This window comes from Typopeltis vanoorti, chromosome 14 (assembly GCF_054136105.1).
Source record: "Typopeltis vanoorti isolate ZY-2024b chromosome 14, IOZ_Tvanoo_1.0, whole genome shotgun sequence".
Lineage (NCBI taxonomy): Eukaryota > Metazoa > Arthropoda > Arachnida > Uropygi > Thelyphonidae > Typopeltis > Typopeltis vanoorti.
Genome location: NC_143562.1, coordinates 33,359,528 through 33,385,867, shown reverse-complemented (window position 1 = coordinate 33,385,867; position 26,340 = coordinate 33,359,528). Strand labels below are relative to the sequence as shown.

General features: G+C 36.8%; 1 protein-coding gene across 1 annotated transcript in view; it reads left to right on the top strand.

The window, feature by feature from the left end:
- The window catches only part of LOC150099352 (uncharacterized), a 34,409-nt gene extending 9,483 nt beyond the window's left edge, over window positions 1-24,926 (top strand). The window contains exons 2-3 of the mRNA XM_090404323.1: window positions 12,665-12,753; window positions 24,672-24,926. Of these exons, the coding sequence (XP_090260449.1) occupies window positions 12,665-12,753; window positions 24,672-24,926 (344 nt within the window). The remainder of the gene's footprint in view (window positions 1-12,664; window positions 12,754-24,671) is intronic.
- Window positions 24,927-26,340: the final 1,414 nt, after the last annotated feature.

The following is a 26,340-nucleotide window of genomic DNA, read 5'->3' as shown; positions in this document are numbered from 1 at the left end:
ATTAGCCGAAACTAGTTTTATTATTATCATTAAAATCTTATAAGTTATCTCGTTTTTTTAAGTTATTAAATCTATCATTTAAAATACATACACACACATGTGTGTGTGTGTGTGTGTGTGTGTGTGTGTGTGTGTGTGTGTGTGTGTGTGTGTGTGTGTGTGTGTGTGTGTGTGTGTGTGTGTGTGTGTGTGTGTGTGTGTGTGTGTGTGTGTGTGTGTGTGTGTGTAGGAAGGCCACAATACCTTCTAATGCCGTGTGTGGGCAAGAGGAATAGAAGAAAGAAGTCTGCATACATTTTGTTTGAACAGCTGATGTATGTAATCCAGATAATGACAGGATGCCTTGTATTAGACCGAAGACTCATCAATCGCCGTTGTTTATGCACGCAACACAGATTAGGCCTGATGAATAGAGTGAGGAATTCTATGAAAACGTACAGACTGTTGGATGGCTTCCCAAGAAGAGATGTACTTTTCATCATCGGGGACTTTAATGCAAAAGCAGGAAAGAATATAACAGTGAGTCTAGAATATGGAATGGCTAATCTGGCTAAACGTAACATTCGTGATGAAAGAGTTTTGGATTGCATCTAAATGGTTTTGATGGTAGATGTCTAGAGAGAGAAGTTTGTTCACCGAGCATACCGATGCGCAAATTTAGGAAACCTTAAGCAATTAGGAAGGAAGCAATGGAGTTTGTGTGAAGACACCAATAAAGCAAGTGAGCGTGAGGATGACCAAGTGCGGAAGTTTTTGAAGCAAAATTATTCAATAGGTCCCCAACCACCTTTACTTCCTGAATAGTCAATTCAGAAAGTAAAGGTGGGTAGGGGCCTAAAGATATGCTCCACTATCTATATATTATTAATATTACCAGAAGTATCATGAACAACAGGGAGGAGTTTTTTGGCATTAGTTAAAGCAGCCTTGCCGAAATTTATAGGCATTTGTCAGACTTGGCTAACAGCAGATGATGTACTTACAGGAATAGAAATTGAAGGGTTTGGTATTTTTAGGAAAGACAGAGAAGGATTGGAAAAGATCGAACAATATAACGAATGGCAATTCATCGAAAAGGCAATCTACTGAATAAACAATTCGTCAAACGGCAGTTCACCGCATGACAATTCGTCGCAAATGCAATTGATAAAAAAAAATCGATAATTTTTCAATCATTTCTGTGATACTTCAATGAAAAGTAATTTTTTTGCGAACTAATATTAAATGTAATATATATGCAAACGAGATATGTAAGTAGCCAGTGAAACGTAATGTTTATTTGGTTGTATTTTAAGACAATATTTCTCTAAGTACACAGTGGAGCAATAGGCATACTGCTTCATTTTGTTCATGGTCAAATCGGAACTGAAACTGACAATTTTTAATATAGATCTTAACTATAAATTTTCATTCAATTTAATTCAGCCAGAATTGAATTACTAATATCATTTCGAAACGTCTTTACGAAAATGTTGGTCCAGTTGGAACTAAAACGAATAACCGTTGTCTGAACCGCTCAGACGTCTTTTATAGACAACTTCTTCGAATTCCACTAAGTCAGAAAATTATTGTAATACACTATCTGATCAAATGTATCCGTACACCCCTCTGTAATTCGTAAACGGAAGTCTAGATGTCACTACGACCTCAGTTACCGGTATAAAAAAAGAAGCGCGGAGCTGTGTGTTGTTCAGTGATAAGAAGTTCGAGCAGCATGAGTAGGTCAAGGGAGTCAGTGGCTTCGAGCATGGACTAGTTATTGGTTGCCGCATCAGTAAGAAATCTGTCAGGGACATTTCAATCCTCAAGTTGTCCAAGACAACAGTAAGTTACGTGATTATGAAATGGAAACATGAAGGAACAATCGCAACAAAATCACGGTCGGGTAGGCCGCGTTTAATGACAGATAGGGACCATCGAGCTTTGAAGAATGTGTTTCGTGGTAATCGCCAGACATGAAGTGAAACAATCACCCGGAAGTTCCGCAATGCTACAAATTGTCTAGCTCATGGAACCCCCCATTCTTCTTACCTCTCGACGCACCATGAATGTGCGTCGAGAGGTAAGAAGAATGGCGGGGTTCCATGTTCGAGCATCTGCACATAAACCAAATATTTTTCCTGTGAATGCTAAGCGCCGCCTGCAGTGGTGTAAACAACGTCGCCACTGTACAGCGGACAACTGGATACGTGTGATTTGGAGCGATGAATGATGGCAGTCCTTTCCATGTGGCAGTTCGATGGGAGGGTCTGGGTCTAGGGAATGACTGGAAAACGATTCCTGTAAGCGTATGTAATTACCAACAGTGAAGTTTGAAGGTGGTGGCGTTACAGTGTGGGGGTGTTTTTCATGGAATGGACTTGACCCTCTCGTAACGCTACGTGGAGATCTAAATGCCAAAGGATACAAGGTCATTTTGACCGTTGCATACTGTGTACAGTAGAAGATCAATTCGGTGATGAATATTCTCTGTATCAATATGACACTACTTAGGTTCGAGTAGGTGTCCGGAGACTTTTGATCAGATAGTGTATATAATTTCGATAGATTGTCCCCTTTTAATCCCGAATATAGTTGAACTGAAAAATAGAACGGTTCGACAAATTTTTGTAAAATTTTCAAATACGACATCTGAGTAAACTTCATCCATATAACTGGTGTGTGTGTGTGTGTGTGTGTGTGTGTGTGTGTGTGTGTGTGTGTGTGTGTGTGTGTGTGTGTGTGTGTGTGTGTGTGTGTGTGTGTGTGTGTGTGTGTGTGTGTGTGTGTGTGTGTGTGTGTGTGTGTGTGTGTGTGTGTGCGTGCGTGTGTGTGCGTGCGTGCGTGCGTGCGTGCGGAAGTCGCATACTACTACCATACTACGAATATTAATAATAATGGAGTCTCGGTATTTTAGTTAGTATAAACGAAGTGCTTTAGTTGAAAGTCTTGGATTCCCGTCCATGCCACGAATAATTATTACCAGTCCTCTTCGGCTGAAGTGAGTAAGCAGGCCTCATACAGAGGTGGTAGGGTTTTTTCTCTGGGAAACAGCAAACCAGTCCCATGAACATACATACTTAGAGACAGGAAACAATTATCGGGCAAGTAAGACAATTCGAAACCATGTAGTTTTATAATTATTCCCTAGTAATGTAACATTGCTATCCCACCAATCATTAGGTTGAGGAGAGAGGATTATGAGGGGGGGGGGATAATAATAACCATCATTATTATTACTACTATTAACAATAATCTCCAACATAAAAATACACAGATCAATCAAACCACCACCATCACTTAGGTCGACACAATACGATTTTTTGGAGTTAATTTCGATGCAGATATGAAAAGGAATAGCCACAAAAACAATCTACAAAATAAATTCAGAACAATAATTGACAAACTCTACAAACTCTTTGTAGTTTGTAGAGTTTGCTTGATGCACACTACAATGTAGAACACAAAATACTAACAGCAACACACATTTATGTACTATGGATCGAAATAATATTTCGATGCCAACTACAGAACAGCCAGAAATACATACCGTATAACAAAACTTTAGACAACTAATTATATCCCATATAAATATAACAATCAGTACGGAAAGGACACTCGAAGCTTCTACATCCCAGACATGTTAAATAAACTACCTTTTGAATTCAGGAACCTTACAAACCACAATAGCCTGAAAAGAGCCTTGAAGACATCTATGAAATACGTCTTCACGGATTACAAACTTAACGAAACACGATATATTAGTTCAGGCTTTCCAGTTCAGTGACACATCATGACAATCCAAATTATCGCGTGTGTGTGCGTGCGTACGTGCGTGTGAATGAATTTCTCATCCTACAGCAATAGTGAATATAAGACTAACAAACATCAGCCTACTTACGAGTATTTCCAACCAGCAATCAAACCGATAAACAATAACTAACCGGTGTCATCCTCAGATAAGCTTACTAAAACGCTTCGAGGATGCAAGATGAGACATTTCATCTCAACCGAAATCAACACAAAGAAGAAAAAAAAACCATTTATCCCATTCAAGTGCTGTAGTTACAGTGCTTAAATATATCAAAGCAAAAATTGTAAATATATGCAATTTATTGTTATTCCATAAACACTGAAAAATTGTAAAATCATTCACAAGGAAATTTTTTTATTTTTGTATTTATAAATTTATCATAAATATTATATATAAATAATAAAGTTTGAAAAAAAATAATAATGCACCTACAATTAATATTAGTAAATAGTAGTAATAGGTGCCTTTAATTAGGAACGTAAGAATTGCATGAGATAAAGTATGTGAGGTTTCGACCTCTGTTTATGTTCGGGATGAACATAACCTATTCTTTCGTGATACAATTCCAAGAAAAGTGTGATGGTGAAAATTTAGGATAGTCTTTCTTTTGGAGATATGAGCGAATGATTTTATTCTTGGTTATTATCATCGGGCCCATGATGGCTTTGTCATCATCACCAAATTCCTGAAATGTACCCTGATAAAGGGGTGCAGGATATGAGAGTTCTACATGAAAAACGTATCACCACTAACTTCTTATCTACAATTTTCCTCCACAATCTGTTACCTTCCAAGACTGTAAGATTACCAGATCCTATATTTCTGTTTTCTAAGGCACTTTTTACTATATCAATCCACCTATCCTCTGGGTTGTTGTCCTGCCAACTTGGCAGAGAAAATTTGTTTTGCTAATCTTTCCTCTCCCATTCTATGTAAGTAACAATAACACCTCAGAGTAGCTCTGATAACACATACCTTGATGCTAATAATGTAAATTTCTTTCCTAATATCCTCACTTTTAATATAATTTAATATGATATTGTTATTGATGCCATATGTTCACGCTCCTAATATTTCTTTCATATCTGTGGTCCCTAGTCTTTGGTCAAGGGTATTACTTCTAACCCAGTTCTCAGATCCATCAGTTAAAATCGGTTTGAACACTGTCTTGTATACAGCTAATTTGGTGTCTTGGCTAATTCTCTCTTATTCCATAAAAATTTATTCCGTTGACTTCCTACCATACCAGCGTTGTTGATTCCGTTGTCTATTTCCATATTTAATTTACCATCTTCACAAAAAAGCGTGCTGAAATGTTTTACTTGTTCTATGTTTTCCATTCACAATGCAGTTGATATTTTCAATGTTTCGACCGATTTTCTTTGTCTTGTTATTACTGACTTTCATACCATATCTATTAAAACAGTTATTCAATTTAGTCAGGGAATCTTGCAAACTTGTACTGGATTTATTTAGTATAACTTTCCGCAGAAAGTAAAGAGCTGAAATTAACAGCTCTTTACTTTCTGCATTATTTTCTTTACTTTATTAACAGCTCCTATTTTGATATCAGGTTTAGTACCGCTTTCCTTCATAATGTGATCAATATATATAATGAATAACAGAGGGGATAATGTACATCCTTGTCTGACACCAGATTAAACATTAAACCATCTTCCTGTACTTCCTTTAATTCTAACTGCTGACTTACAACTCAAATAAAATCTAAGTATTGCTTGATATAATGCTCCCTTGACACCATACAACTGCAGCGTTCTGAATAGTTTTTCTCTGTGCACCTCGTCACATGCCTTTTCTAGATCTACAAAACGTAAATACAGATCTTTGTCATATTCTTCAACTCTTTGATTTCTTAACTCTTTGACGTAAAACGAAAATCTGATTCTGACAGCCACTATTTGGCATGAATCTAACTTGTTCTTCAACAAGCTTCCCTTCGACAATTTTCCCAAAATATTTTGGTATGTCTGACAATCATTTCCTAATCTTCTATTTAGATACCCAACAAGGACCAACTTTTCCTTTTTCGTTGTGTCAGTTGCTTTCTCTAAAGCCTCAAAAAATTCCTCCACTTGTACCTTAGTAGAACATTCTCTTGTGGAACCATAGCACAAATAAGTCTCATTGTCAAGTTCCCCATTCTGATATTTGTCCACATCAATCTACTTGATATTGCTTACCATTCAAGAAGAATAGCCTCGTATTTAGTGTTGAATACTTTAGCTTATCGTTCGTTACCTTGATTGTCATTGCATGAACTATGGGGATGTTGAGTTGGGGTGTGTTTCAGGATTTGTTCCAGTAGCTGACTTTTCGCTGTTTGCGAAAATAACAGGGTCATTGTTTAACCGGGAGACACCCTAGCTGGCATGATAATCTGTCATGTTGTACCATTATTTTAAACTGTGGTTCAAGCCAATAAAAATATAATTTGGTCAGTTAAATCCCAAATTGTCAGCCCATCTTCGTTCGTTCAGTACCCAGGTAGATGCTTAACAGGGTGCACCATGAGAAGGTGAGGATTGGACATTAAGTTAGAACTCCTGATCGGTTTTCCGCATTCCATTAAAGGCTATGTGGAATTTATGCTCTCAGTTATACAGCTTTGACTATTAAGCACCGTATGATGACTTTGTTTGTTCGAAACACTTGCTGTATAATTCACAATGCAGGTTACTTTGATTCACATCCCACTCTTCAGTAACTGTACAATCAACAGTTACTACCAGATGTAATCATGCGTGGATGCAAAATTCTTATTACGACAATTCTAGGACCACAAAGGAGATTAACAGACAGTATGAATTTCCTGGGAACCAATATGCGAAACCTTCCCAAATCCTTTGTTCTGGTATACAAAATGAGGAAAGGATGTTTTCCTTATTGGTACATCCGCAATGATAGCCTTGATTACATAGGAGCAAATCCCGAAATTAAGTTCTAACGCAATTTCAGCAATGGCACAGAAATGCAAAATAGAACATCTCGAATACGAAGTCTTATTATATTGTCAATCTGAAGTGCACATACTAGGTAAAAGTTGTAAAAAAATTCGACAATTGCTGCTTCAAACCGTTAAGTTGGATCTCGTCGAACACACTTTCACGTTTCCTTAATTTGCTTTTACAGTTTTCAAGACTCAATACCAGTGGCGGCTCGTAAGAATTTGTGGTAGTGGGACTGTAGCAATAAAAGTGAAAAAAAATCAATATGGATTGAAAAAGTTACATCGTTAATAAAACTAAAATATAACAGAATTTAATAATATTTAACAGAATTCTTCTCTTCGTTCATTTCTACAAAGATATAAATTAAATGCTAGAATTAAACAGAAAAAAAAGAAAACCGCACAATAATAACCTACGATAATGACAACGACGTTAATTTGTGATCTTTGTGCTCGTGTAGCAGCAACATATCTTGGGTTGCAATGCTACCAGCCCGAACTGCACGTAATCACGCGTCTTCCCCCCCCCCTCCCCCTACAACTGTTGTAGCACTAGTTGTATTTGCAGAATACAACTAGTGCTACAAAATGAGTTATATAAAATACTATCGAGCGCTATTCTATTACAAACAAGAAATAACGGTTTTTAGATAAATACATAAACATTTAAGAACGGCAATAATGAAACAGGAACTTTCATTTTATGAAAGATTATGAAAGGAACTTTCAGCCCTGCAGTTCTTATGGAGGATCCTCCACTGCACATTACTTAAATCCAGGAATGTTAGATGTGGTGCCCCGTCGAGGATATCGTTTAAATGAAACCCAGAGCAGACTTGCTAGAATTTATTTCTAGCAAGTCGGCAGACATGTGATTACTATCGAGCGGTATTTTATTACAAAGGAAGTACAAAGCGGGTTCTCTTCATATAGATGTAATTTCTCACTCAAGAAACATTATCGAAATCAAGGCAAGCCTTTTTCACGCTCATCCTATGTACTCTAACGCTCAAACCATGCAAGACACCTTACGCAGCGAAGCTCAGAAATAAAACTTATAACCAAGATTTTTTCAAGTTTTTTGTTTATATCGTTCTTTTAACTCATTTTTACCTGGTAATAGATCAACAGAATAGAATTGCATATTTCATCTTTTATTCCGTCGCCCATTCGGCCATCGCCCAGTTGTCCGTCACCCAGTTGACAGTTTCTCTTTTAGAGTACCTTATTTCTTTTTAATATTTTTTTGAATATAAATACACATCATTCAATCATTCATTCATCTTCAAGACCCACCTTTCCTAACTGGGTTGGGGGGACAGCAGCTATAAGAGGAACTTCCAATGGTCACGATCCTCTGCCATTAAGCTCAGGTGTTCTGGTGGGACACTCAAACGTGTCCACCCAAGGTTTTGGATATAATATATCCATCGAGTTCTTGGCCTTCCACGTGGCCTCCTCACCCTCTGTCTTGGCAAAGAGGGCCTGCTGGGGGAGCCTCTCTTGTGCTATTCTGACCTGGTGCCTGTACCAACGTAACTGTGATTTCTGAACACGGAGAAGCAGTGGTTGAGTATTGAGGGCTTCCCGAATTGCTGAGCTTCTGACTCTGTCGAGTCTTGTCAGCCCCGCAACCCCTCGAAGGAACCTCATTTCAGCCGCTTGGATTCGTGTCCGCATTCTTTTGGTCATTACCCAAAGAATGCGGACACGACATAGACTGTATTGAAGACATCCAGCTTTGCCTTCTGGCTTAACTCCCGCTTTAATACATATCACCGAACGGCCAAGCTCCTGTAATATTGCGCTTGCTGAGCCAATCCGAGTATCTAGCTCTTCGTCCCACTTTCCATTACTCGCGAATATGGACCCAAGATATTTAAACTTCTCCACCTGCCTCAGTGGGACTCGACCCACATGTAGAGTGCACTGGGATGGTTGTTTGGAGACCACTAATGTTTCAGTATTGGCCACACTGATCTTCATTCCGGCTTCTGAAAAAACAGCTACAGACCTATCCAGGATCCGCTGGAGGTCATCTGTGGAGAGCTAAGCAGAACTAAGTAATCTGCAAAAAGCAAACGTCCAATTCTGACACACTCATTCCCTCGGCTGTGCCTATTAATCCAGTCCATAAATATCATGAAAAGGAGGGTTGAGAGAACACATCCTTGGCAGAGCCCAACGGAGACTGAGAAAGGTTCAGACTTTGTGCTGTTTACCCTGACACAAAACTCTGGGCATTCACACAGGGACTTGATGACAGCTAACAGGTGGCCATCCACTCCATACTCCTCTACTACTTGCCAAAGCTTTTCCTGAGGATCCCGTTCATATGCCTTATCCAAGTCCACAAAACATGTGTAGGCGTCTTGGCATATTCCCAAGATTTCTCAAAGAGTTGCCTTAAAGTGAAGATTTGGTCAGTTGTGCTTCTATCAGGACGAAAGCTACATTGTTCTTCCTGGAACTTTGACTCAACTATGCTTCTGCACCTTCTCAAGCACCTAGCACATACTTTCCCACGAAGGCTGAGCACAGAGATGCCACGAAAGTTGCTGCAATCTCTCTGGTCTCCCTTCTTGAAGACTGATATTATTATGCCTGTCTGCCATTGCTTTGGTACTCTCCCAGATATCCAAGCAGCCTGACACACTCGAGTCATCTAGAGAACCCCCGTCTCGATTTAAGGCTTTTTAGCATTTAGGGTCGAATTTCATCTTCACCAGCAGCCTTGCTCACGTTTAGCGATTTCATTGCTGAATGGACCTCTTCTGCTGTGAGACTAGTCCTCGCTCCGATCTGCACCTCATGGATGTCCACAGCTGCTGGGCCACCTGGATTAAGAAGGCTCTCAAAGTATTTCCTCCATCTGTGGAGGAATATCCTTCTCGGTTGTTAAAAGTGCACCATCAGAGGCCTTAATTTCCGTTGCTGTGCCCGATTTCCTCCCTCGAAGGCGGCGGATGGTTTTCCAGAATACGTTGTTTGTATTTGCATAGGATGAGTCTAGTCTTTCTCCGAAGGATTCCCAAGCCTTCTGCTTTGCTGAAGGCTTGGGAATACACATAATGTTTTAATATCAGTATTATTAAAAATATCAGTATAACCTTGTGAAGACAAGACTCCTGCAAGGCGCGTCCCTTGGGTGGCGGATGAGGGAAGTCCAAACAGGTTGCTCCGAACAAAGAATAAGGAACCATGGTCCGAAGGGTGTTTCAGAGGAATGCAACTATGGCACCACCCTTTGGTCCATGGCTCCTTATTTTTTTATTCGGAGCAACCCCGTTGGCGCTTTCCTCATCTACCACCCAATGGACGCGCGTTGTAGGAGTCTTGTTTCCACCAAGATTATACTGATGTTTTTAATAATAATGATAGTATGGCGCGTTCGGCTTCCGTGCGTACGTGGAATCCGAGGCGCCAACCTAAGCCTCACATAGCGTTGGTGAGAAATAATATATTGTATGTGTTCAGCAAAACATGATAAGTGTATACTACTGTAAATATCAAATCTCTATACAAAGCAGGAAAACTCCAAATTCCAAAATTCTAAATTAAAGGAATCTCAGGAACTCTCAACGGAACAGAAGAAGGATGCCTAAACATGCCAGAAGGCTAATTATTCTAGACAATGTACATAGAGAAGGAGTTGTAATTCTAATAAAACAAAATCTTACCTCAAGTATAGCAGATATCAAGCCTATCTCATCCAGAATAATGGGAATTAAACTAAAAGCCAAAGAAAAAGGATTGCACATAAGGTTATTCAAATTTACGCATCGGATGCAAATCACAATGAAGAAGATATCGAACTATTCTCCAATGATCTCCAAAATGAAATGCATAATAACTACAGAGACATCTTACTCATAATCGGAGATTTCAACGCTAAGATTGGAGCTTTCAAAGAGCTAAAAGATGTAATGGGGAAATTTGGAATTGGAACCGAAAATGAAAGGGGACTATGCTCAATTTCTGCAAAGAAAACAACCTTGTCATCTCAAACATAATATTTTACCACTGACCTAGTTTTAAATACACCTGGACTTCACGAGATAGAGAAATATAAAATTGTATAGATTACATCATAATTATAAATATGATATAAAATGGAAAACCTCAATAAAAAAACACCTCTCTGCAACACATAAAATTCAAAGTCAACTATAAAAGAAATAGAACTGATAAACTTCACACTGAAAAGTTAAAAAATAACCAAATAAGATTAGACTACATTAGGAAAATTGAAGAAATAAATAACAGATACATAACAGATGAAACGGAAAACCTTTGGAAAACAGGAAATGAAATATTAATTAACTCGGCAAGCGGAACTTTAGGAATTTATAAGAGACCCAATAATAAATGGCTAACATCTGAAATTTTAGAAAAATGTGAAGAAAAAACTAAAAAATAAAAAATAAACAGACATACCTCAGAAGAAAACAAGAAATACAAACAATTCAAGAGTAAAATTGATAATCTCTGCAGAGAGGCTAAAGAAAACTGGCTAAACAGAAAAAGCAGAAATATGCAATGAGGTATATAAACAATATAACTCAAAAATATTACATAACACAATTAAAGAAATTACAAAAAAAGTTTCACCACTACTACTAACAACGATCAACCATCAAGGCGAAGAAACGGGAAATCCAAATGCGATAAACGCAATATCGATGGAACATTACCAAGCAACCTTTAAAAATGAAAGCAATGACTACCTAATAACAAGGCCCCGCACTAACTCAACACAGGACGCCATCTGAAGTGGAGAATGTTCTAATGCAAATGAAATCTGACAAAGCGCCAGGGATAGACCAAATTCCATCAGAACTCGGGAAAGAAGGAAAGCAAACAACTTTAAAATTCCTTACCACAATTTTAAAAAATCAGCTAACGCCTTTTTATTCCCGTATACGGGAGTAGGCGAGGCCATTTAGCCCTATCTAACTTTTGGAGACTGAGTGGGCAGTTCAATCTCCACTGGTACCAATCAGAGATAGATGGTCCAAGGCTATCACTAATTAAGCAGTTCACAGTAAAGAGAGACGGCTCAAATGTGCCGCCATCTCGTGGTCCCTAACCCTAACACAATATATTTAATGTCTGAAATAATGTGGGTTCTACTGTCGATTTTCTTGAAACCTGAGTTTCCGGGAGGAAAAACCCGCTTGCCCGTGCCAGAGATCGACTAACTCGGAAACCGGTCGAAAAAAGGCTTAGAAAAATTTCCTCTAGTCGCCGACTAGACTCGAAACCAAGTCTTCCTTCGTGCGGTCGAGCGCCGTGGTATGCAAACGCCACATCCACTGAGCTACACAGGCTCTCCCACACTTTTAAACAAAGTCATTAAATAAGGAGAGATACTAGAAGATTGGAGAACAAGAATTATCATACTAATTTACATGAATGATGATAAGAAAAATTATAAAAAGTACAGACCAATCATATTACTCGACCATGCTTACAAAATATTTACAAGAGTATTACAGAACAGAATAAAGGATTTTGAGTTGTAAAAAGTTGTGGTGGGTCGTGTTATGCGATGCGTGTTTCTGTTGTTACGAAAGGTGTTGTTCAAGTAATTCCTTAGTAACATTAAGTGGTGTTTCAGATTTTTAATGCTCGGGATTATGTGCATCGCCATATACGTTATTGGTTGTTGTATGTGAGACCTCCAAATCACTGTTGAAATAATTTTCTGATGTAATGTTTCTATTTTCGCTAGATGGCTGTTTGTGTTGATTCTTATGCAGTACCTGAGTAGCGATTCGCAGATACCGTGATATATGAGGTTTTTTAAGTTCCATGAAATCATATCTTTTACTTTGGAAAGTTTTGCCGCAATGATGCAGAGTTTAGTATGTAGGTATTCTATATGTTTTGTCCATTTGTAGTGGCAATCTATCTAAAGGTAAATGTATGTTGCATGTGTTACGGGTGTGATTTCTGGATATTGGCAGCTGTTTTTGTTGTTAATGCAGCGGTATGTGTGACAGTTTGCAACAGTGGTGTGGGGCGGATGATTCTCGGACTATGTATAATTAACGTGCGTTAGATTGCTATTCATTATAATTGAGTTTGGTAGAAGTAAGTTGTGATTTCATTTAGGTTTTGTTGTGCTTTGGAAAGAGCGGTGTTGATATCTTTGTGGACTGCTAGTAGCGCGGTGTTGTCTGCGTACTGATATATTTTACTTCATATGATCAAATTGTGAGCGTCCTTAATGTTATGCTGAACAGGGTAGGTGATAATATAACGCCTTGTGAAACTCAAAAGTGTTTTATCTGTATATCCCGGCTGTAATCTGCTTCTATTTTTGTGATTGCTGGTAGATGGTAGTGGTTGTAGTTGAGTGTATGAAAGAATTGAGTATTAGGAGAGACACTGTGCAGCGTAGAGGAGTAGAGTATCATCCATCAGTGAGTCCTTGGACGTGTCCATTTTTATTATAAGAGCATCTCGTTGGATTCAGTAGACTCATCACGGAAGATGCAAACATCTACACAATACCATACCTCTTCTTAACTTCATTCACAGACGACACTCTAAAATGAGTCGAACAATGCATTCCATTCATTCACCTCTCACTAAGCGAAAAATCCAGTCCTCACATCCTTGTTAACCACACTCTTACTTAATTTCCAGGGATGACATCTTGTTCTTTCCCCACTAACCCACAGCTCAAATACTTCCGCTGAAACAATTCTATAAAAACCTTTTAGTAACTTAAATTATTCTATTATATCCCTTTTTCTTCCCCTATCAACCAACTTCAGTAACCCACAAACACTCGATGTATTAATGTAAGGAGCATCCTTACTCCACTCATCAATTTGCTCCCTCACCTCTAAGTCTTTTCTACCATTTGACACCTCATCACCAGACGACCATAGATGTGGTCGTCTGGATTCCTTGGTGATGAGAAAGATACAGATGTGGACGTATCAACGCCTTATAAAGACGAATAGTAACTTATTCATCTCGACATGTTAGTGTGTTCTACAATAACAAAGTAATCCTAAGAGCTATCTTGGACACCTAAGCAATATGTCTTCTGAACTTCAACTCTCTATCCAGAAAATCCCTGAAGTCTCTAGACTAATAAATCTCTTGGGGTACAGTTCCATCATGTGGTACAGCGCTTGTAATCTTTTAATCCCAAACTTTACGCTTTTCCACATTGAACTAACATCTGTTATATTTTGCCCATATTGCCACCTTATTTGAATCATCCTGCAAGCTTTTTCCATCAGATTGAGGAATTATTGTGCTACCCAATATTGCTTTATCAGTAAACAAAATAGTTCCCTTCAAGTTATTTCCTATATGATTTATGTACAAATTAAACAATAATAGTCCAATCACGGAGACTTGCTGTACACGTTTGTTTACATGTTGCATCCCGAATTTTTCTCCTCCATAAACTACTTTCTGGTACCTTTCCTTGAGCATTTCTTGGATCCTCATTGCCATTCTAATATCCAAATCCATTTGTTCTGATTGTGTAAGAGTAGACTTTTTGGTATCCTTTCAAAACCCTTAGCAAAATCCAGCTTCATTGTGAAACTGTCCAAATCAGCTGTCACACGTTTACACACTAATGTCCAAAATCTAAGGACAAACCAGATTTTCTCCTACATATGAAAACATTTTCATGACTACAGCCAGATATGGACATAAATTTATTGGGAAATTATATTACACAAGAAACGAGTAATATATTTCGTAGAATTCAAATTGCAATACGTTTTTAGCAAAGATTATAAAATTACTAAGGACGAAATTAAGGATTTAATATACATTCCTTACCGAAAACTATAGGTCATCTAACTATTGGTTCCCCAATATGGCCTATTCGGTTGATATATGGGCAGCGATTTACCACTAGACTCTATTATTATCCTCTGGTTCCAAATGAATCTCCACTCCTAGTGTACGAAGTGGCGTATAATTTATTATTATTATGATTATTATTACGTGACATCTCCAGGGATACTAAGGACTCATCGTGGGAGCGCACATTACTCTACTTTGCTAAATACATCTTATCCCCTCCACTACTACTTAATTCTCCAACTACGACACTACTATTATGAAGGTCATCTATCGCCCATCATCATCACCAACCACAGAATTTTATTTTTTTGTCTGTAAATTGGGTGTGTTCCGAAGGCCGATTTATCTGTACGCGGGATGAAAAACTAGAGTTTCCGGAAGAAAAAACCCCGCTACCACCTTATGAGCTCGACTAACTCACTTTCAACTGAAAAAGCCCATTTAAGGATTCTCCTCGTCACGAATAGAATCGAACCCAGGTCTTTTCCAATCGAAGGGGGCAATTTTCCGCCATTCTTCCAACTGCGCTACGGCAAATTGTGATCGATAAAACGAATTTTTCGCTTACAGCACAAAGAAGCAATCGAAAATGACTTTGAAGACCTCGTTGCAATATTGCTCAGCAATGATAGTCTATTTTTCTGGCACTTCTAGCTCGAGGCCTCAATTGAGAATAATGCCTCCTATCATGACGAAGGCTTTTTAAGAAACATTCTCGAAGCAGTACAAGTTTCATTCCCAATCAAGTTACGGCTAAAATCGGCTTGAACGTAACCGACCCTCATCTGTTAAGAGCACATTAAGATTGGTGTCTTGTCCAATTTATATGGATTCAACACCACTGAAAAAGTGAAAAAGACACAAGATGCAAAACCAATCGAAATAAAATCCGCAGAAGACCTCAACAGGCTGCCACATTGAAAGGAATATTGACAACTCGTAAAGAAGGAACAGCACACCAACCAACATGAATGCAGACCATCAAGCAGACGAAATCACCCCAGAACATGATAATTGCCACATTCTGAAATCAATAACAGAATGGAAACAAGTGACAATCCCCAAAAAAGGACTCTATTCTCCACATCAACATCAGAAGCATTCAAAAATACTGGCTGACCCTGCAAGCTTATCTGAAGGGAAGATATAAACGACATAGACATTTTAATACTGACTGAAGTATCTTCGACAAACGAAGAGGCATCCACTTACCAAATGCCACACTTCCAACAACACAAACAAAACGAGGCGGTGGTATAATGGTATTTACCAAACATAAACTAGAAGTAACAGAAATAAACTATAAATTAGAATACGCAGAAAACATATGCATCGAAATTAAAAACATCAAACAAGAAAACTCCTTGATATTAAACGCAATATACAGACCACCCAACTTAAGCACCACAAAATTTTTAGATGAACTAAACTGGATGGTTTTCAGCCACGGAAGTAGGCGCCTCAGAGTACTTGATAATAATAGGAGCCATGGATATAAACATTAGGAACATAAATACCAACACAGAACAATACCTAGACTTATAGGCATATAACATATAGGCGTATAACATATAACTTATAGGCATATAACTTATAGGCGTAGAACAATACCTACTCTTATAGGCATATAACATAATCCCATCCATACAGTCGTATACACGAGAAGAGATAGTCGGAAATACAACAACCTCATCTTGCATTGATCATATAAATATAAGGACCCCCCCTCCAAACAGCCACACAACAGCCATCATAACATGCAAACTGGCAGACAATTATTTCACAGCATTACAGTTACACACTAAATCAGAACCCATAAAACTCACTGAGACTACAAAACAGTATTATAGCATTCTAAACGAAACAATAGTAAACAATGAAATCAGAAAAACAGACTGGATGCAGATAGCATCTTTAGACCCTGCTGAAGCTGTATATAATAATCTTAAACTTGCATTTAACAAAATATATAACCAAGCATTAACAAAAATAAAAATACGTTCCCAAACGAAACAAAATCCATGGATAACAGACAACATACTAACAGACATACAAAGAAAAGATGCCCTATGGAAACAACTTAAAAAGTAGCCAAACAATATCGCTTTAAACGCTGAATACAAAAGAAAACGGAATCTCCTAACAACACAGACTAGAACGGCAAAAAGAAACTATTACAGCAACAAATTAACAACAGCTCAGAATGACGTAAAGGAAACCCAGCACCTGATTAATGAAATTCTGGACAATATACACCGAACCACTGCCTCAGAAACAATAAAACACAACTTTGCCTGCGACCCCAAATCCCTCAAACAGTTGGCAAACAACTTTAATCAGCACTTCGTGAACTCTGTTCAAAAACTACAAGAAACAACTTTTCTTCACACAAACGAACATTCTCCACTAGGTCCACGAGCAACCCAGTCGATGTGGTTCCCCACAGTAACAAAAGAAGAACTATCACTGGGAATTCAACAAATTAACCCTAACAAAGGACCAGGAATAAACGAAATCAGACCAGAAGATATCAAGAAGCACTCAACCAACCTACTTCCAGTTATACAAAAACTGTTAAATAAAATCTTCGAAACGGGAAACATAAAGACAGCATTAATCACACCCATACAGAAACATGAAAAAGAAATATTATAAATAATTACAGACCCATCGCCACGTTGTCTGTAATCAACCAAATCATGGAGCTCATCGTGCATCACAAACTCTCCACATACGTTGAAAGATTTCGAATCATACCCAAAACACAATATGGATTTCAAAAAAATAAAGGAACAGCAACACTCCTGGAAGATTTCACAGACCTAATAAACGCTGCATTGGATAAAAACAGAATAACATTAGTGGTATTCATTGACCTAACAAAAGCATTTGACACACTAACACACAAAACCTTGTTAACGAAATTAACGCATATTGGATAACGCATAAATGAAAAACAGAAAGCACACCACACGTATAGGATCAGCGTACAGCAAAGTGGTACATGTAACCTGTGGAGTACCGCAAGGAGCTGTCCTATTTCCCATTCTATTTAACATATACACACGATATAAGCCACCTTCCACTATAAAGTAAAATCTTCCATTATGCAGACGACACGGCCATAGTATTCTTTCACATAGTATTCATTCAATGCAAATATCGCTTACACAAATATGCAACACGACATCAATCAAATCACTAACTGGTTAACCGAAAACGGCATATATATAAATTCTGAAAAAACAAACCTAATGATATCCAAAATCCCCCAAACCCTGCCCATAGAAACTAAATACCTCACTATCCGACATCCATCCTCCTATACAGAAAGGGCTGATGCTAAAACCACAACCATCACACAGGTGAAAACAACACGCTATCTCGGACTTCACTTCGATGCTGATCAAGGTTGGAATAGCCATATAAACTACCTACACAACAAACTCAGGATAATAGCAAGCAAACTATATCGATTAAAAGATATTGCCCCGATGCACACACAAATACTAATCTATAAAGCATTATGTGAAAACATTTTAAGATATGCAATCACATCATACGCATTCTGCGCAGACTACAGACTTAACAGGTTACAATGGTTGCAAGATAAAATGGTAAAACAGATATTCTGGGAACAACCCACTCTTATGCAGGAAGCACGGACAAAACACAAAATATTTAAGGTGAAACACTTATGCCACTACACAGTCATGTTAAAACATTACTACAGCCCAACCTATAGAATAACCTGAACAACATATCAAATAACAAGACCACAGTCAACAAACTACATAATGTATAAGTACAACAATCAATACGGTAAAGCTACCCGAAACTTCTACGTACCTGACATGATAAACAAACTGCCGTTCGACGACAGAAACCTAGGAACATACAGAGAGCTGAAACAGGTGCTATATAAATATTATAGCCCCCACACGCTCGCTCGCACGCGCACGCACGCACGCACACGCACGCACGCACGCACGCACACACACACACACACCCTCTCAAAAACCATCACTACAAGAACACAAAGAAACAAACACACCATGTCTAAATCCAACCCTACTTGCAAAAAAATAGAGAAAAAAAAGTTAAACTGTAATAGCAGTTGAAGTCTTCCAAGCACGTAGCAACAAACAGTAAAATCAACACCTGGCTTGCGACTAGTATACAAACATAACCATGAAACCACCGCCATCTCTCATCTATTATCTTCCTCAGATAAGCTCTGCTAAGCTTCGAGGAAGAAATCAGAAATGCCTCCCAAAAAAAGAATATAATACATTATACAGAAAAAAAAAAGTATTATTATTATTTAAAAATATTATTAAGTTGCACGTATCTGTCATTCACAATTGTAATGTATTATAATTATTACTGTATCTATGTATGTAATTTATCTGAGACATAATAAAATATTTTTACTGTTAAAAAAAATATTATTACATAACACTTACAGGGAGTCCAAGACTCATCATGGGAGGTTACCTACTCTACAATTCTCCGTCTTTACCAACCGCAACTACCTTCATCATTTACAACAACGCCATCTACCGACCACCATCACCACCACTAGTATTTTCACAGACAAGCATCCATTCCCACGGCGGGATTCGAATCTGCAGCCTTTTGGCTGGAAAGCGGATACGCTGACCACTCGGCCAACCAGGCCGGCGAATACAAATTAGTAAATACTTACTTTATTATAATTAGATACTGCCGTATTTTAATAATACAGTAGTATAAAATTATAATATTGTAATGAATGTAACTAAATACAATAGTGTATGGTCATTTTATAAATTCGGTTACGTGATATATATCTACCGGTTTCTACCCATTCTCTTTTTTTTATTTTAATAAATAGATTCTTAAAATTTACCTTACCAGGTGGCGCAGTGGATTCTCCTGTTATCTAGTAATGGTGTCATGTTTGTTTCAAGTGCAACGATTTAATTTGAGTTTCTTAATTTGGATATTAATTTCAGAATATACGTATATTTAAAGTGCGCGTAACTCGATGAAGCTTCCTACAGTTAGGCACATGTAATGCTGATTTGAAATGCAGGGTTAGAACTATATAAAAATAAATATAAGATTTCCAATTCGTTACCACATTAGTAGAAAGTTAACTTTCAAAATAATGAACTCAATTTTAATATATGTTTTTTTTTTTTTTTGAGGCCACTTATCGTAGCGTCTTAGATCTTTGTTGTATCTTCCGGAAGTGACCTCATGTATTAAGAAAAAATTCTTGCATTTTCAGGAAGACAGGGTTTAGTCAGGCAACATCGGAAGCTGCCTCGAATGATTATCGTCCTGTATGTATTAATTACCATACTGATATAAGGCTGTGAAATTTTTTTACTTGTTTTAGTTTTTATTAAATTTTAGTGCATCTTTCCAAGCGGGTTCAGCTTGCGATAGCAATGGCAGTATATCACCTGTCTATGTCTCTTTCGGCGGTGGTTGGCGTAATCCCCAGTTTATCCAATTAGGTAGATGATAAGAGATGGTCAATTTTAATGGGGAAGTTTAATACTCAAACATATTTTGGAATAAAATACCAGACGACCTACACGAACAAAATTAAAGAAATCAATGAAAAAAACCTCTATAATCTAAACCAATGTAAAAAAAAAACGTTTTTGGGACTAATTTAAATTCATATCATGTAAACTTAGTCATGGAAATATTAAATATTTGTGGTCAAATTTCGATTTTATATTGACATTCTCAGAATTTGAAGGTTGTATTGATATACTGGTGTGTTAAGTGAGATATGAATCCAATAGCTTAAAATTAGTCGATATTCTCACGTTAATGACGATTCTCACGTTATTGGCGATGGGTAATTGAAATAGAGGATTGATGCATTCAATCCAATACCCTTGGAGTGTAATGGGTGGCGATGCTGTAGCCAATGAAGTCCTAACTGAGGCTCGACGATTGCTGTTACCCTCCTGCCATGATCAGAGCTTTAATAGCTCAATAACACCTTATTTTGAGCGCCTCCGTAGCGCAATTGGAAGAACGACGGTACATTGCGCCCTTCGATTGGAATAGGCCTAAGTTCGATTCTCGTCGCGACGGGAGGAATCTTTATCTGGTCGATTTCAATCGATGGTGAGTTAGCCGGTCTCATACGGGCTGAGCAGGGTTTTTTCTCCCGGAAACTCGGGTTTTTCATCCCGCATACATACAAATCGGCCCTTCAGAACACACGCAATTTACAGACAAAAATTACTAGTTGTGGTGGTGTTGGAGGTGGGCGGTAGATGGCGTTGATTCGTAGTAGAGGTAAGGTGTAGAGACAGTTGAAGATGTCCTCCCGCGATGAGTCTTCGGACTCCTTGGAGGTATCAGGAATAATAATAATAATAATAATAATAATAATAATAATAATACTATTCATGATCGTCGGGATTTTAGTCGTCCAGTTGGAATAATTCTGTCCTCTTCTTCTACATAAATTATAATCAGATACGAAGTGCTGAATCTGTGATCATTTACGACAGCAATACATATACTTGGATTTACTATATATCGTGTACACACGATTGAACAGTCGATTTATGCTAAGTGAGTTAAATAATGCTTTAATCACGTTCAAAAATAAGAATATTATACTACTGAGTGATATAAATTTGTATTTAAATGACAATAATAGCAAAATTTAAGAATACAAAACTATGTTATCTTCGCATAATCAGAAAGTAATACGAGAGAAGCCCGAAATTCAGCAATTCGTATTGATCAGCATTTTAACAGGCCATCGCTCTATACTGGTTCATCTATCTCTACCGTGCAGTAATAATATAAGCAATGCTGTTAGTAACGATACCTTTGAAATCAGCATAAATTTTCATACATTTGAGAAATATATAAGAAGTTTTAAACCACACACTTAGATCGATTAAACGTAAATCACTTATATGAGGAACTCATCACAAGTATTAAATATGCAGATGGTAATCATAATATATTAAAAGAAAAACAGATGAGTATCTTATACGCTGGGTTATAGGTGAATTAAAAATAATTAAGACTAAGGAAAAGTATTACAATAAGCATAGGAAGAATCCCCGTAATTTAGTTTTGGAAATCCTCTAAAATTTCGGTATCTGCTTAATCGCAAAAGAAAAATAAAGTAAAGAATGGAGGTTGAAAAACTCCATAACTAGAAATACCGAACAAAATACATGTGAATTCCCAGAGTTCAATGATGACGCCGCTGTTCTTATCGAAACGAAAAATCGATTTTACTAAATATGGTAATTGTGATTTTGATCGTAAAGACAGGGCTAAGTACGTAAGTCACATCACATAAATAAATAATTCACTTTAACTATAAGCAATGCAGGAGGATGAAGAATGCAATTTAGTAATCGGATTAAAGGATAGGGGAGTGGGGATATTACGAAATAAATGTCCAAAATTTAAAATTAAAGGTTCTTTACGCCTACTAATAAATGTTTTGAATAGCGGAAATTTATAGAATGCTTGAAAGTTGTTTCTGTGCTTCCGTTAATGTATTTAACACACACACAAAAAATCAGATATTAAAGGATATTATGGATATTATCGACAGTGTCAAAAGTATTGAGATCATAATAAAACAAATAGACTAAATAGTACCTAAATTACATATACTTTTTCATGCCAAATCAGTTCTGGTTTCAGATCCGGATTCGGAAGGGAAAAACTGGTGTTCCATAAAACAGTTTAGAGGGATAAATAAAGGAATGTATTCAGCCGGTATTCTTCTTATGTCTGAAGCATTGACGTGTGTGCATCATGACTTACTCCAGAAAATATCTACATATCTAGAACTTAGAAAAGTTTATAATGATTGGGTGAAATACTATTTGAATAAAATAAAATGATATACCAACTATGGTGCCTTCGTACAACACAAATAATAAAGTACGCAGTAATACAAAATTTCGGTGCTAGAACCAACCTGTTATCAATACCCAGTTGATCAAAATTAAAGTATCCATGTACACTTTACAGGAATAATCAGATAAGGCGCAGAAAAGATACAAATAGAAGATGTGACATCTGCACAATTAAAACTTTACATGACCGCAGTATATTCAGGCTTTCGTATGTGAGATAAACGTGAATGTGGCAAAAGATATTTCCTGGGGGTGCCGAGACCTGGTGAGGACGAAGTAGGGATAGTAGAATGGTTTGGCATTTTAGTTCAAATTAGCACAGGGCGGTTAATTATCATTTAAGACTTTTAAGTATGATGATAATTAATCGCACTGTGTTATTTTCTTCTTCCACACGAAAGAACGTGTGGGGGGAAGAAAATAACATTTATGCAAAGGAAACCGATTGTCACATGGTTGCTAACCTCCTTCTATGGGATGACACTTGAAGAAGAAGAAAATCAATTGTGTAGCGTAATTGGAAGAACCATATAATATTGCGTTCTTTGGTTGAAAAGATTTGGCATTGATTTTCCTTGTAAAGAGAGGAAGCTTTTAGTGCATTTTATGAAATGAAGGTGATTTTGCCGATCTTATACAGAAGTAGCGTTTATTTATGTACTTTTTCTATATATTACATTCCGCATGTAAGGGCATTCGTACCTTGTGCCAAGTTATTTGACTTTGACAGCCGTAGGTACAGTTGCTGACATGGTATACGGTTAGATGGAGGTTTAACTAGCGATGAGAGGGAGTGCGTAGAGTGAAATTCCCTACCACGTTGATCACCTTGTAATAAAAGTTTCCTAATAGCGCGTTTTGAAGGGGGACTGTTTTGAGAGTGATGATATCAGAGAGCCGTTTTATCTCAGATTGGATAAAGCGTACAGTGTTCGCCTGTCACATGCCCAAAAGTGTAACAGCATTGATTATGGAGGGGTTGCACATAACAATATTCAAGAAATCAACAGCAAAACAATTTCAATTGCACAAGGAATCTTGTCAAAATACATTCATCCAAAAATTTGGCATACTCCTCTGTTTTACATTTTTATAAACAAAACGTTTTATAAATTAAATATAAGGCTTAATATTTATAGCTTATCATACTTAATTATAAATTTATATTCATTACTAAAGTGATGAGGGTGTGAAAATTAACACAATTACATATCACTATCATTAAAATTCAGAGATTTCTTTGCTTATACACTGTAATGAATTAAAGCAGATTTTTAATCACAGAACCTTTTTATTATAATTGGTTTCGAAAACAGTTTGAACTGTCATATAATTAATAGATTGGACATTGTTTAATTATAATATTCAAAACATCATGTGCTTCAGCTTTGTGTAAAAGGAATAATATTCCAAAGCCAATTTTTGTATGATTAATATTGTCCTTTCTTAAAAATTTTTATTGTTGTTTTTGTAGGAAAAAAACAAATTGAAAATATGAGGATACCGGTAAAGAAGAATAACCTGTAGGTGCTCCCATTCTGTCAAGACCAGTGCACAAATTATTTCGCAATTATTCTCATATTGGGAAAAATTTTATGTGACCCAGAATTCGTCAAACTACTCAAAATAACTTACTGAAATCTTATTCTATAAAACTATACAGTGCACTTGATATGGTAATAAGAAGTAATTTGAAGAATTACAGGAAATAAATTTATTCATGCATGCTTAAGTATATATTATCTAAAGTGAAAACTTGAAATATTTTGAAAGAATTACTTAAACTCCTTTATCGAACACAAAAGAAACGTTTTCTCTTTTTAATTTTATTCTAAGATATTTTGAAATCACGAATGCTGAAACCTATGATAGTTCATTCTCAGCAGCAAAAACAAATGTCTTGTAATATTTGCGTGAAAGATGTATCTCAAATCAGGTAGCTTGAAGAAACATTGATTAATTCACACGCACTCACAATCATTCTCTTGTGAAACGTGTGGTAAGACATTTGCACAATCGGTTTCTTAATAACCACTTATTGGTTCATAATAAGAAGTCTTTCTCTTGTTCAACGTGTGGCAAAGCCTTTTCCATGTTAAGTAAATTGAAAAGACATTTATTAGTTCATACGTAACCAAAACCATTTTCTTGTTAGAGTTGTGGAAAGGCATTTTCAGATTCCAGTAAACTGAAAAGACATTTTTTAGTTCACTCTAAAGAAAAATCATTCCTTTGTGATAGTTGTGGAAAGGCATTTTCACGTTCAAGTAACTTGAAGAGACATTTATTAGTTTACACCCAAGAAAAACCATTCTCTTCTGAGAATTGTGAAAAGGCATTTTCACAGTCAAGTATCTTGAAAATGCATTTGTCAGTTCATACACAACAAAAACCATTCTCTTGTAAGTAGTGTGGGAAGCCATTTTTATAATCAAGTAACCTGAAGAGACATTTATTAGTTCACACACGAAAAACTATTCACTTGTAAGAGTTGTGGAAATGCATTTTCACTTTCATATAACTTGAAAGCCATTTGCTAGTACATACTCAAGAAAAACCATTTTTTATGAGAGTTGTGGAAAGACATTTTCACAATTAGGCAGCTTCAAACCTCATTTCTTACTTCGTACACCATAAAAATCTTTCTCTTGTGAGGATTGTGGAAAGTTATTTGTAGACTCAAGGCACTCGAAGAGATGTTTATTAATTTACGCTGAAGAAAAACCATTTTCTTGTGATAAATGTGGGAAGTCATTTTCACAGTCAAGTAAACTGAAAACCCATTTTTTAATTCATATGCAAGAAAAGCAAGGCATTTTCACACTCAGGTAACATGACGTTCACACTTAAGAACCCATTCATGAGTTCACAGACGCAGTGAAAAATAAACCATTTATTCATATTTTCAGAAATGTTTACTAACGAGAATGTGTTTCATTATGTAAGCGTTTTCGATACATTTTTTAGTTCAATAAAAATATTTATCTTCTGAAATTTGTGGCAACCTGTTTTGAAGCAGGGCAAGTGTTGAGTCATTTATTAATTCTCTCTGCAGAAATTAGTTTGTTGTAAAACTTTTGGGAAATTATATTCCATATTAAGCGACTTGGATAGCGATTTATTCGTTAACACTAAGTAAAATCCATTTTGAAGTAAAATATGAGACCCACTGTCTTCATGACCGGGAAGCTTATATAGTTATTCATTATATCCAACACGCTGTGAAGAAACACTATTTGATCATTTGTTTTGAAATTCTTTATAACGAGGAAGTATTTCATTATGATTTCGGGAGTTGCTTGGAATAGTATTTAAGACTTCAATATCAGTAGGAACTTGGTTTGAAAAAAATTTTCCCAACTATATAAACTGAAAACAGTAATTTACATTTCACACAAACACTTGAGTCATCTGCGTATATTTGCATTACTTTCAAGGCTGAATAACTAGAAAACACATACCTGAGTTCAGGCTCAAGAGATATCGGTCATCAGCTAAGACGACCTGCAAAATATAGTGATGGTATTAATAAATGATCTCAAGATATTAAAGAACTCAATTTTATGAGTATCGTTTTTATAGAACTTGAAGGAAGAAAGCATACGACTGAGTGTCATGTTGTACTTTGCAGAAGCCATTTGCTTGCATAATATGTTAAGAAACCTAAATCAGGAGATCCACATAAGTCCGTGCACGTTCGCTTAGGATTGCGTTATCTATTTATGATGACCGTGTAATTCATCTTTGAAGATACCTGCCTTTCGTATGAGATAAATCATTTTGATTTTTAGACACGATCTTGTTTTGTGAGACTGTCAAGTGAG